Here is a 13,802-nt window from a genome sequence, read left to right on the forward strand (position 1 = left end):
ATCCTTTGGACGTAATTCAAAACCAATAAAAGTTCATCAAATTTGCACAATGGAATTAACACGTAAGGTAGAAGGGACTTGAGCCAATTAGGCTATTTAAATGCCGGGAAACGCAACGCAGTAGTCTTTCATTATCTTACGAGAGGTGTCATTATTGTAAAAAAAAAAAAGGAGGGTGAATAAAGAGGAGACACGTTCAATTTAAGTACTATATATTTTATTGTATCTTGCATTCGAACCTTTATAAATAATGAACAATGAATACCGACATATTAAATGAGCTTCCTATTTGACTCTTTCTCTCTCTCTTTCTTTTTCCGCCTTTAATGATGGACGACGACCAGGCATCATATAAGTTTGTGTTCTCACTTTAATTGCATTAATAATGATATAATAGTACCAATAACTTACAGACTTGCTTACAGACTTGTTTTAACCATTATCGTGTATACATTAGTATGTGGATGCATGGGGATGAAATATGATTAATGATGATAGAATATATTGGAGAGCGTGCATATACACACAAACACACATATACACTCGCACACATACATGCGCATACGTCCACCACACACATTCTGCCGCTCGTCCTTCCACCTGCGGTTCTTCAGAAATAACACGCTGCCCTCGCGGCTTAACCTTCTAATTTCGAGTTATATTATCGAACACACGTAGATTATTTTGCTTGTAATCTCGCGCGCGCACTCTCACGCACAAACGTATACATACTCACGTGATATTATCCAACTTGCGCGAGCGGTAATCGTCACGTCGCACGGTGGACAATAGAGGCGTATTGCCTGGGCAAAATGAAGGGAAAAAAAGAAATTAAAAACGAAAGGACGCTTTTATTCTCCGGAGGGCTGTTTTTAATTAGTTAATTAGATTAGTTAATCTCCTCAAGATTAGCGAGCCAAATGTAAAACTATTTTAAAGCAAAAATTATTAAAAAAATTGGCGTACAGAGATAAGCGTATATATATATATATAAATTTACCATATCAAAATCTAACAATTGTATCGCTCACAAATAAAAATTACATAATATTCGAGTGTAGACAAATCGTATTTTTATATGTATATTTATATATTTTTTAAATATTAATTAGTAATGTATTGAAACAGAACTTCTAATAATAGAAGTTTTACGAGTCTTACTACGGTAAAGAGATCATCTCGTAATGAATCTATTATCGAGTCTTATTTTACTATTTCTTCGATGATATACATAATATCTTCGAGACTCGCTTGGGCCGATAGAAATTAACGCGATGTAATTATTTTTACGCTTACTGTTGCATTTATAATTTGCTTTGTTTTTTTTTTAACTGAAAAACCAAAAGAATAACTGAAAAAGATGATTAAAAATTATTCTTTGACAAAGAATCCTTTCTCCAAGTAATTTCCAAGAATATATAAGTAATATTCACCGCATACAGCTGGAAAAACTTTTCCTATCTTTCTCGAAAATGAATTCCGCGTGAGCGAACGTCGGAACAAGCAAACAATCGAAACTGATGACATTCGGTCCTATTGCCTTGTCGGGACGAGCGAGAATATTCTGCAAAATTTACGCTTACCTTACGCGACACGACGTAGTTATAAAACTGTCCGTTGAAGTTTGCGCGCTTGACATTAATTCACAAATTGGCCTCTCGCGGATTAAAGCCATCCGAATCTTACGCCTTGCAACGAAACAAGAGAGAGAACGGAGAGTAAACGACGTCTCGAAACTTCTCTTTAAGAAAATAGCAGAACGGTGACAGAAGAAGCCGACGATAAACCCCGAAGGAACGTGGGAGTAGCCGCGGGAAGGGAGGAAGAAAAGCCTGAATGCGAAAGTTTGTCCGCGAAACATCCGGACGTCGTTGCGATTCAATGCATTCCCGATACTCTCGTCGCCCCGACCCTCTCTCTCTCTCTCTCTCTCTCTTTCTCTTTTTTGCGCTCGGAATAATAATTTAATTTATCGCGGGCATCGGTTATATGCGCGGATGTGGTTTTTGCGTAACGGATCGCGCACGGCCGCACGCGTCTCGTTGAAATATTTTGCACCTGCTCGTGCAATAATGCCTCTGTTAAATTATCACATTACACAGCCGGCGAACGCGGAGAGGGAGGGATGGGAGCCGGTCGCCGCGCGAATAGAAGCTACTGATTTACGCCAAACTAACCGTACGTCATTGTCAGATAGGGCTGCTTAACGGTTCATTTTCCATCGGTACGATCGGCAATTTGTTGGTCGATCGATCCTCGTCCGACTGTCGCGCTTTTACGGTGTGCCACACGTATTCCGATCCCGCCCGCGCGTTGCAGTTCTGCCCGAGTACATCCCCTAATGCAATCGTACACCCACTACTACATTGTGCGCGCTATAAAATTTCTAAAATGCAAATGCTACTCGCGTACATTATTTTTGCGTACGGATTTAATTCGATATTTTCAGGATTTATTTAGATGTCGCAGCATTTTCATAAATTTCTTCAATGATGTCTTTTTTCATCGAGTAATTCTGTAATGTTTTATTCAAATCGATTTAATAACTTTAAAACATTTTTTTCTTAAACATAATTTTTTTTTTATAAAAGAGTGACGAATTGAAAACCGCTCGCGCAATAATTTTCTCTCAGTAAAAAGTTGGTACTCATTCTCATAAAGCCGCACAGTTTCTTTGTTAATACATATATCAAAATAATTTAATTTTCCAATATTTTTATTTTTGAAATAACTGAGAAGTTATATCATTATTATATTATCATTATAATCAAATAAAATGATATATAATTATATATATAACGAAAAATTGGTTTTAAAAATCCATTAATTCAGTATTTACAATATTTCAATAATTTTATATATGTATAAAAAGCGGCTACTAGATCTTTTAATGCAATCAATGCGGATTTCATTTACTATTCGTTAAGGTCAGGCATATTTTAAGCGAACAAACGAACGAACGAACGAATAAGTAGATCTTCATCGTCCATGTTCATCGTATATTGGTAACGCCGCGGAACTATGAGCATGAATATTAACACTGAACATTGATGATACGCAACTATTGTTTTATGCTTGAATGATTTCGACCTATTACGAGCCTCGAAAATATTGCGTCTACCAGATGAAATTGAGTAACAATGACAACTTGTATGGAAAGAATTGTTGTTTAACAATTACTTTAGCAATTTTTTATTAACAATGATTATCATCGATCGCTTCATTTGCAAAATTGCTACGTAGATGCCAATCGTTTGTTAACAGCACATAAATTTCGATTTGTTTCAAAGAGTCGCGCTTGTAACGCAAACTAGAAATGTAGAGGATGATATGTAGATCTGCGGATTTTATATAGTCTGTAATTATCAAAAATTGATGAATATCAGACAAATGGGAACATTTTTATTATTCTGTATACAACGGGGTGTAATTGTATAATTGTATTGTAGACCGATCGAAATGAAACAAAGTTTTTAGTAATAAACAGTGGCAGATTTTTCCGTTTCACGGATATTGAAAAAGCTGCTTGTTCTTCGTAACAATCGGTATGCCAAATTTTTTGGACGGTGTCGTTTGACAAATTCATGTTTAACGTTTCGAAATACCTCCTTTAATATTAAGATTCTCATACTAAAAATACATAACAGTGTACAGACATAAAATATAACTTCAACAAACATATACATATACTTATATATATATATATATATAAATATATATATACAAAGGTGTATATATATACAAAAGTATATATATACTCATACCAATTTTTGCAACATTACAAAACGTGTTTGCTGTACCCTCGCAAGACTCGTCTTCTTCGATTAATAAAAAATTTTTCGTTGTTATACCCTCCGAAAAATTATGCATTAAAACTTATAAGAGAATGATACGCATACAAATATGTATATTCGTAAACTTTTAATTGCATTTAATTATCTGAGGAACAAATAGGACTTATCTACGTCGGTATACCGAAACGTTTGGTGACACAGGTGAAACAAAAATAAAAGAAAAATATCGTCGATATCAACTGATCGAATCACACCACGCGGCCACCAGTTCTCTAGCAACGTTACACGAACATATGTCATAGTCGCGCGTTATATATCACATGAACGGAATCTCTTAATTAACGGATCCGTATTTGAACATTGTGGGGGGCGCAAATAACGCGCGCAATAACAACGCGTCAACATGCCAGTACCAGGAGCTCGAGACACGAGGAAGGGAGGGATGAAAAGTTTCTCCTCCCGAAATTCGCAGAGAGCGCGAACACCACTCGTCCTGCGCAAATCCCGCATCGATCGGCGCCGGAAACGATTAGTCAAGTTTCTCGAGAGATACACTCGGAAATGTCTGTTGAAACTGATACGCGTCGTCTCGTCGAAACTGCGAGATGCGATGGTGCCTCTAGCGAAGCTACTCGTTCGAGAGTTAAGTCCGCGAGATCTCGAAACGGATTCGGTTGATACCGTCGTCTTTGTCACGCATATACATGTATATAACCGTGACGTCCCGCGTGAGACTAAAACTCGATTCTCTATACGTACTTCGCACCAATTGCATGTGGTTTCCTGCGAAAGTGGCGGAGAGGGCCTAATGCCCAAAGTTCCCGTCCGTTTCGAGAGGACATTCCGAGCGCGCGAGTCTCCATGGGGAGGGAGAAAGTTAGCACCATTCGAATCGCAGGTCCAAAATGCACCGGGGTCATCACGGTCACCTTAAGAGCGACGATAGTGATATCACAACGGTGAAGATAAAGGTCGCTCTCGGGGCCGAGGTACCGCCGTGTTGCATGGCAGCTGGATTCTCCCCTGCAACAATACGGAAACATCCTGCCATTAATTTAATGCACTCCATTGACTCCGCCTCCTCTCTTTCGATCTATTTTTCTGTTTACGATGCGCTGAATGATATTTTCGAGACCGCAGGTCGAATTTTTTAAAAATATCTCTGCGGAGATGTTTACGAAAAATCGTCGCTCATCCCTGATATTTCGCTGATATCGCACCATAGACAGAACATGACAGATTAAAGAGTCGAATATTATTTTTCCAACACACGTATTTTTATAAATATTGTATTTCACGAATTGTGGCCAGTAAAAAATATTAAATACTAAATATTTGCAAATTTCACATTATTAAATTGTTATCCTTTCGAATAAATCAAACATGTTCGTGCTTTATCTCACGATTAAAATAATACCTTAGTTTGAACAAAAAAAAAAAAAAAAAAAAAAAAAAAGGGAAAACTGCAATTCGTATTTTTTCCGGTAATAGAGGCGCGACGACGACGACGATAAAAGCGACGACCCGGTGGCGCGCGTGACGCAACCCGGGATTTCCGCGGAGTTTTCCGGGATTTCCGCGTATTGCTTTCCAAAAAAAAAAAAAAAAAAACGGAGAGCTTGTTTCCGATTTAAGATTTAGTAGCAGAAAAGATGTATTATTCTAAGGGGCTGGAGAAAGAGAGAGAGAGAGAGAGAGTAGATTTTAAAAGAAGTATATGAGTTATATACGTGAAATCTCCGCGCTAATAATTGAGAGATATATTTCTATCCTTCTTTCCAGCTTTGTCGAAGTAAAAATGTCTTGTTATTATAACATTTCATTTATCCGTTTCTTATCTTCTACCTTTTATAAATTGCATTTCTATTTTTACGTCTTAATGCTATCGACCTACCGTTGCGATTTTATTGGCTTCTATAATATTTATTCGTCTAGTTATTAATGTCTCAATTTATTAACGCTGCAGAGAAAACCTAAGGAGAGAACTTGGATAATAAATCATTTCTCTCGCGTCGGAAGATGTTTAAGGTGGATGTAAAGGAGAACATCTACTGTGTATATGCATCGTGTAAGTAATCTGTTATATAACAAACTTTGAATATCAAGCGAAACATATTCCCGCGTCTATCAAATGAAATGGCGTTTCAATCCCTCTATTTGATTTGTCATGGAATACTGTGACAAAAGCATAGGGATTGCAACCAGTATATGTATTTGGCTTTTGAATCGTCCGAAAATTCAAGATATAAAGGCAAATCCGGCCATCCATAAAATTCGTGGCGAAATATCAAATGCGACGTGATTCCGCGGTCTACTGTCGCATTGAAAAGTGACAAGAGCTGCGGTTTGCACGAGTTTAGTAAATGGCTGATCGAAATCTCTCGTCGCACAATCGCGGGGAAAGTATCGCTTTTATCGCTTACAGAGCGAAGCCCAGTGGCGATTGAAAAAAAAAAATTGTTTCATATGTCAATGGATCAAATGAAATGATTTATAATGGAAAAAAGCGTAAACGTATTAATCTGTTCATGACGCGCTTTGTCCAGTTGATGAAAGTATGAAAGACATGTTTATAATCAGTTCTCTCATGGTCATCGTATTAGCGTACACCACAGTCTTTCACACACGTATCAACGTGTAAATTTTCCTGAAATTCCAGAATGTAATTTGATGATGCGACCATAACTTTCTACATACGAGCGCGAATATACAACGTTGGGTTAATAATACATATTTAAGCAAAACCGATGTTACATAATGTGTAATATTATATTGCATTTCTGTTGACAATTGTATATATGCGATACGTATATAAATATATTTGCCGATAAAATCAAGTAAAATAGATTTGAATTTTGTATTATTCAAATCGCTCTGTCGCACATACCGTTTTCTCTTTCATAGCCATTCTAACTCTATAATTCATTTTTATCCTTTCCTGGCACAATCAAACATTTAGCTCGATCGATCCTAAAGTTTCTCCGAAGTCGAAAACATGCTATCCGCGTGGCACTTTTAACGGCTAGTCATAGGAACGACCACCTCTCTCTAGGGATTCAATTAAACACTTTCGCTCTGAGAAAAATTTACAACTCTGTTTACGCGCCTTCCTGGTAAACCGGTTCTTAATCCCGGATCTTCGTTCCATTAATTGAATCGTCTAAATCCTCATCGGACTAAGACGTCCCGTCTTATTGAAAATGCTTTTTTTTTAATCCAGCAAAGAAATGAAACTACATTTTCAACCGTCATGCGAAAATTTGGTCGAATTCTAACGTTGAGTTTTTAGCCAGATATAAAAGAAGCGTGTATAATGAAATACGGGGACTAATAATAAGCTCGACATAAATTTTGAATCGCGTGAAGCATATTTAGCAGTTTATCTAGTCGACAGAAATCTGTTCATTTGACACGATTTATGCCGAGTATTTAGCCATCCGACCTCCGCTTAATCATGAATTAATTAGCCGATCACTCATACGCTGCTCCCATACATACGCGATGCTTTGTAATATCAGATGGATATCCGTCATAATTTTATTGACTTTAATCATCACATTGCATCATCATGCAAAAGTGTTATATACTCACTAAAAATAAAATGAAATACTCAATCTTTCATAAATTTAAAGCCGGCCGCGCATAATTTCGACTCTGTTTCATGTTTATTTCATCTCCCATAATTGTTCGATATCCGTTGAAACTCCAAGAGAACCTTAAACTGTACTCAATTCCGGATTGAGCTAACCATTTGTTCGAGTAAAGTGAAATTGATTGGCGTCGTTGCGCTATACTAAGGCAAGGAGGAACGTAAATTTTAATTCGCAAGCTACCGAGAGTCGAGAATTGTATAATATTCCACGTAACCGCGCGATTAATCACACTCGGCAACTCGGAGATACGATTTTCTTCTGTATCCGCCGGTCTCTCCGGGCCGAGAAAGCGGCCCGAGAATCCGGGGACTTAAAGAATTCGTCGCAGTAGAAAAAGGCGGATGCGAAATGAGCTGTCAAGCGCCCTCCGGAGATTCCCTCTGTGTATTATACATGGTCGTGTGCGCGCGAGCGGACCTGTTAACTACGTCTTGCGACGAGAGAGCTTTGCAAACTCCTCACGCCTGGCCTTACGTCGACAATGTAAGGAGACGCGAAAACGGGAGAGAGAGAGAGAGAGAAATAAATAGATAGATGAAGAGAGAGAAAGGGAGGCTTCTCGACGCGGAGAGAGCAGTGATGCCGAAGAGGCGACGGCAGACTTCCGTGTCGTAGAAGGTATAGAGGCGGGTCGACGTGTAGTCCTCCTGGAGCCTGCGGCTACGATTATTAATGGGCAGGGCGTGACACCCCGCGAAATAACCTCTCTAACCCCGGCTTTCGTGCCAGGACCAACCGGCCAACCACCCGCCGTACCAACTCCGTAGTCGCTTGTCTCCTCATAGGCATTAACTAGGCCAAGAACTACTCATTTTCCAGAACGAACTTTCCGCCACTCACACATCCCCCTTTTTTTCCGCTTTTTCACCGATCAATTTCATCCGGTCAGTCACTGATGGTCAGTTTTTTGTTACATTTACCGGTTTTTTTTTTTTTTTTTACTATTACACTGACACTCTGCTGTTATTTAAATTTTTCTATTAGTTGTCTAATTTCTCTATTTTCCTCAATAAATTTATTTTATTCTACGAAGCGTTTATGCTATGGACATCTTTTGTTCAAAATATGGTACTGCTAACGGTAATTCGAGATTAATTGCCAAGAACAAGAATGGAGAAATCGCAAAAAGTAAGACCAAAGAACGGAAAGAGGTTTCACGTGAGTTTGAAATAAACTTGTGAAGATAGTACCGAGTAATATGCTTCCGCTTTAGCCAGGTTCGTGCTTAATTAATAATCATAGCATCTCGAGAATTAATTGCTTTAAGAGTTGTTCTTTCGTATATTGTGAGAGAATATTTTAATTGGGAAAAAATAACGAAAGAGTTGTATAACTATGTCATGCGCTTCGCTGAAGACGAACTAAAATCGTATCACCTTTATTTTTTTTTTTTTTTGTTTTCTGTTTTTCTAGCTTTACGTCGGAGGCAGTGGCTTACAACATTGTTTTGTATATAACTGTTCAGTACGCATTCGCCAACAAGCGCGGTTTCTCATTTGCATAATAAACTAGAGAACTTTAAAATATATTTAAATATTAACGAATGGCAGGGCGCGCTGCATTGTGTGATGTTTAGCTGAAATTTTATTTTCCTCGTTTTGTGAAAGGTGTTTATATTTTTCATTATTTTATCTTTTACATAAACATACACACGTACAATACACATTAATACACATATATGCATATATATTATATTACACATGTAATATAATTTACTGATACAGTTGGCAATAAAAGACAATTGTAAGTTTTCAAAGTCATTGAAAATAAGGAGAGAATTTGGATTTATAACAGCTTGATGCAAAATACGGCGTCCTCGAAGAATCGATTTTGAACTGGTCGAGACATTAGAATGCGACTCGAGCCACGATGGTCAAAGATGGTCACAGGTCCCGTTTTGCAAATTGCTCACTCCGACGGACGATCGTTAGCGCCAATCTCATGCATAAACGGATAGACGAGCTGCGGAAGTACGAAACATTTCACGATGTATAGCGTTACACGAAATTTCAGAACGTGGATCGACTCCCACCGCGGCAAACTACTTTCGAATGCGGGCTTCGAGCGTCCGACTACTTGTCAAGCAAATTCGCATTACTTCCAGTATTATGATCGCTCTTGTAGTTACCGGCATACAACACCCGCGGTAATAACTCTCCGACTTGCTTGCGCATTTCGCATAGTCATCGCGACAATAACGGTAGCTCACTCTAATTCTATCTGGCCCATATCTCACACGTAAGATAATAAGATGCCTGTTTTGCGGATGATGTATGTTTTCGACGGTAGAATTCATAGTTAGAAATGTTCTACTTATCAGTATCGGAGTATACGTCCGTTCATAAATGTCCGAGCAAATATTTCACAACTGATTGAAGTTACAAAAAAATTTAATAAGAGAAATGAATCAATTGGTGTAAAAAAAAACAAATAATTGTTTAAAAAAAAATGCATTGTAAATAATTACATACTTTTTCTTAAAAACAATTATTTTGTATACCAATTGATTTGTTTCATTATTTTGTACATAAAAGTATTACGGTAAGATTATCGAAAACTAAATATTTTACAAAATATTTTATATTTTATGTCAAAATGTGTCAGATTAAGATATAAAATAACTCAAAAAATACTTAATGAAAAAATACTTAAGGCGTAGAAGTGATAATAAGGTGTAGATAAAAAAAAGTAATATAAAATATAAGGAGACGAAGATAGAATGTAAGTTTAGATGTAAGGATTAGAGAGTAAAGAGGCGAGGTAGAAGGAGAAAAAGAGAAAGAAGTAGAGAAGCAAGGTAGGGTGCGTGCGGAGGACGAAGGAATAGGTTGAGTTAAGTAGAAATGTAAGGACAAGAATAAGTTAAGATACGATAGGTTAAGGAAGAATTGTAAAAAATTGTAACTCCATAGGAGAACATTAAAGCTTCATATATACATACTTAATGAAAAAAAAACTTTATTATAGTGTTTTAAAAAAATCTCAAAGGCTATGAGAATATGCAATAAAATATAGGGTGTTTCATTAAATAAAACGATGATGGCTTTTATAACTTGAAAAGGTTACGAGTAAAAAAAATTTTTTTACATGTGCTTTATTGCGGACTAAAAACTGTGCTAATTTCTCTTATATATTCTCGTATATATTTGAATAAAAAATACGTGCCAAGAAAACGTATGAATTTAAAAGATACTTTCAACTATAAATCGTGTGTCTCGTGAGATCTTAGTCTTCCGATTACAGGAAGATCAACTAACGGACAATCGAAGATCACTTGGCTTCTCGAAAAAAAAAAAAAGAGACTCGATTATACATCGTATGAGCAAACATCTCTCCGTTGCCTCGTCAAACTTTACCGAGGAGATCGAACTCTCATATTGGACCGCCGCGACTTAAGGTAATCCGCCGTAAATAATGCACATCACCTAGATGCGGCGTTTCTGAGCCGCTCTGGGCCAAGCGCGAAAAGCTGCCGTGAAAACTCGTTGAGCTCTTTTGCTATAAGTTCGAAAGACGTTCTCCCCAACCCCTCGATATCGACCGCATTCTGCAGGGGCATCATCCATCCGCTGCTATGAAGCCTGCGTTTAGCGGTATTTCCCACAAGAGCACGCGTCATCGACTCAACGTACGTGCTATTTTATCCTGATACCAAAGTTTCGCGGTTTACATCGTCCTAAGATGAAGGGGAAAAAGCACCAAGAAGAAAAGAACGAAAATGTCATCTTGCAATAGATCAAAAACGAACTGCAGATAGTACACCGAGAATTGCTTATCAGGCAAAAAAATGAATCAAGTTAAATATATCTTTCTCTCTCTCTCTCTCTCTCTCTCTCTCTCTCTCTTTCTCGGACCAAATTTTAGTTACAAATAATATTAATAATAATGTGACATATATTCTGTCGTTTAATCCAATTCGATAAACTCGATTAAAATCGCATCAATCATTATCCATGCTAATTCCAATTTGATAGATTGATCTGTATTTCTCTAACTACATGGAATAAATTATCTATCAACACGATAAATTAATATAAATTAATATCCATTATCTTGTCTGGTTTTTGTAATAAAACTCTCCTTTTCGCTTACATTATTTTCATAACAAAATTGGAAATATGAGAATTAGCGTGCTCTCTTGGAAATAATGTACACTTTGAACGTTAATTTGATTATGCAATGAGACAGAGAAAGGGAGAGAGAGAAAATGAGAAAAATTACAAAATGAAGAATAGTTGTACGACAACTCGACTAACTAAAAGAGAAAATGGGTCAATCTGAATATTTTCAACTTTGCTATAAATACACCATGCATTGGTATTAAACGACGGTCCGGGTGCGAAACAGTATAGTCACGAGAAACAAAAAAAAGTTTGATTAAGTGACGATAGAAAATTAATGCAACATGTCTTAAAAGTGCTTCAATGTATTATTTAGCATATAACAAATTATATGCTAATCATGGAGAGAATTTTCGTTTTACTTTTAGTATCATATAAGATCGACTATTTTCTTCGTATTATCAAGAATATAATTTAATACAAGAAACTCGTTGAACAAAATGAAAATAGAGACCAGACAAAGATTACGAAGAGCGATCGAGTGGCGACCCGTCAACGACAACGCCTCCGTCTCGGTCGCGTTTGGCTCCGGCTATTTAACCTGATGAAATCACAGCTTTTTCTCAGTATTCCTAAACGATCGATTGGCGCAAGAAGATGTGCAAAGACGAGAGCGACCGAACAACTGATTTCTTTGGAGCGTGAGAAAGACAGAAAAGCCGGAGAAACGGAAGACGGTATAGGAAATAAAGGAGAGACCGGTAATAGGCATCGACGCCGTCTTGAAAAGCCATGGAAAATCAATTATCGATCGTGCAAAGGAGTGGAAAATTATATCGATAGGCGTCGAATGCCGAAGGTGGCTGGCATCCCTTCGATCTCGCCTCCTTTGAGCTTTCCAAACACCGTTATCAGTACTGAACAGAGAGTGATCCTTTAACTGTGTGTTTTCGAGTGTGGTTGATTCCTCGGAGCAAGTAAATGTCCCCTGATACAATTAAGGAAATACAATGGGACAAATTATCCCCCGAGATTTTCAAACTGCATATTAAGAATGATTTTCGTACGTCAAAGAAAAAAAATCAGATTTCCCTAATCATTTATTTTTTCTATTAGAATGCACATAAGATTTAAATAAATAATATTTATCGATCTTTTTACGTTCAAAAAATAATTTTTCCGGAAAATAAATATTTCCTCCGTTCTTTGCTCGCATATTAATGATAACGTATCGAGATACAAAAGTATATGTTCGTAAAAACATACCATTTAACACGTGGACGGACACCATAGTGACTGCTGCTACATTCGCCAGGGCGCAGCTGTAGTTCCCGCTATCTTTTTTATTCGCATTTGCAATGTAGAGCCTAGATACCGCACCGGCTGCACCCATGTCCGTCTTGACGCTGGAACAGAAAGCAGAATGTTCCGTATAAACCTTGATAACGGTGACCATTATCGCGCGTGTTTCCGTGAAATAAAGAACGGATGTTCACTCGACAGTTATTTGTGCGAAAAGGGTGGAAAAAGAATATTAGTTTGCAAAAAAAAAGATACGAGAGCAGTGATACAATTGTCTTGAACAAATAATGTAATATCAGATAAAAGAAATGATTGAAGATAAAACTGCGTGGAACAAAACATTGACAATACAATATGACAATACAAAAAAACACACATAGTTGGACAATCATATATTTTTATATTTTATTTAATCAACTAGTAAAAATTCTTATTTCGTATATAATATTGCGTGTGCAAAATTTTATAGCGTTAAAAAATAATACTGCAACCTATGGCAGATGACGGTAACTTATGATTTATGACGATAGCAGGTGGCTATGTAAGAATGCCCTTGAGGAGCCTTTCGAAGGAAGGAATATAAAAACGAGGGTAGTTTATATCAAAAATTTATCATCCATGCGAACGAAAGACTTTTTTTTCTATGCCACACCGTCGTACTAGGTAGTAAACAGATTCGTTCCGCAGTTCACAACCACAGTGTAGACAAACAAAATAACCACTCATCCTACACAATCCCTAAAAGATTGTAAAACGCGAACCTCTTTTCGTGAAAGAAGATTTATCAGAAATACATATCCAAAAAGTATATCCTCTAAAACTATACCTCATAAAATGTAATTTATATCACAAATTTATTTATTACTTTATGCATTTTTATGCTAATAAAGTAGATAAAAATAAGTAAGAAAAAATATTAAAAAAGCGTGAACATATAAGGTAAATGTAGCCCAAAAAAAATATATAAATTTTAATATATAATATATAATATA

The 13,802-nt window shown here is 36.9% G+C and overlaps 1 protein-coding gene across 8 annotated transcripts in view; it reads right to left on the bottom strand.

Annotated features, from left to right (window-relative positions):
• Positions 1-206: 206 nt before the first annotated feature.
• LOC115237986 (peroxidasin) overlaps positions 207-13,802 on the bottom strand; it is a 124,915-nt gene continuing 111,319 nt past the window's right edge. For 6 of the 8 annotated variants that reach the window (XM_029811437.1, XM_029811435.1, XM_029811438.1 and 3 more), the window contains 2 exons: positions 12,775-12,914; positions 207-4,817 (listed from right to left, as the gene is read on the bottom strand). In XM_029811437.1, the coding sequence (XP_029667297.1) occupies positions 4,720-4,817; positions 12,775-12,914 (238 nt within the window). In that variant the 3' untranslated portion in view covers positions 207-4,719. Of the gene's footprint in view, positions 4,818-8,394; positions 9,410-12,061; positions 12,497-12,774; positions 12,915-13,802 lie in introns of those variants that run through there. The other 2 variants (XM_029811441.1, XM_029811440.1) reach the window with 2 other exon arrangements.

The sequence above is a fragment of the Formica exsecta genome, unplaced genomic scaffold (assembly GCF_003651465.1).
Source record: "Formica exsecta isolate Colony F162 unplaced genomic scaffold, ASM365146v1 scaffold318, whole genome shotgun sequence".
In the NCBI taxonomy this organism is placed as follows: Eukaryota; Metazoa; Arthropoda; class Insecta; order Hymenoptera; family Formicidae; genus Formica; species Formica exsecta.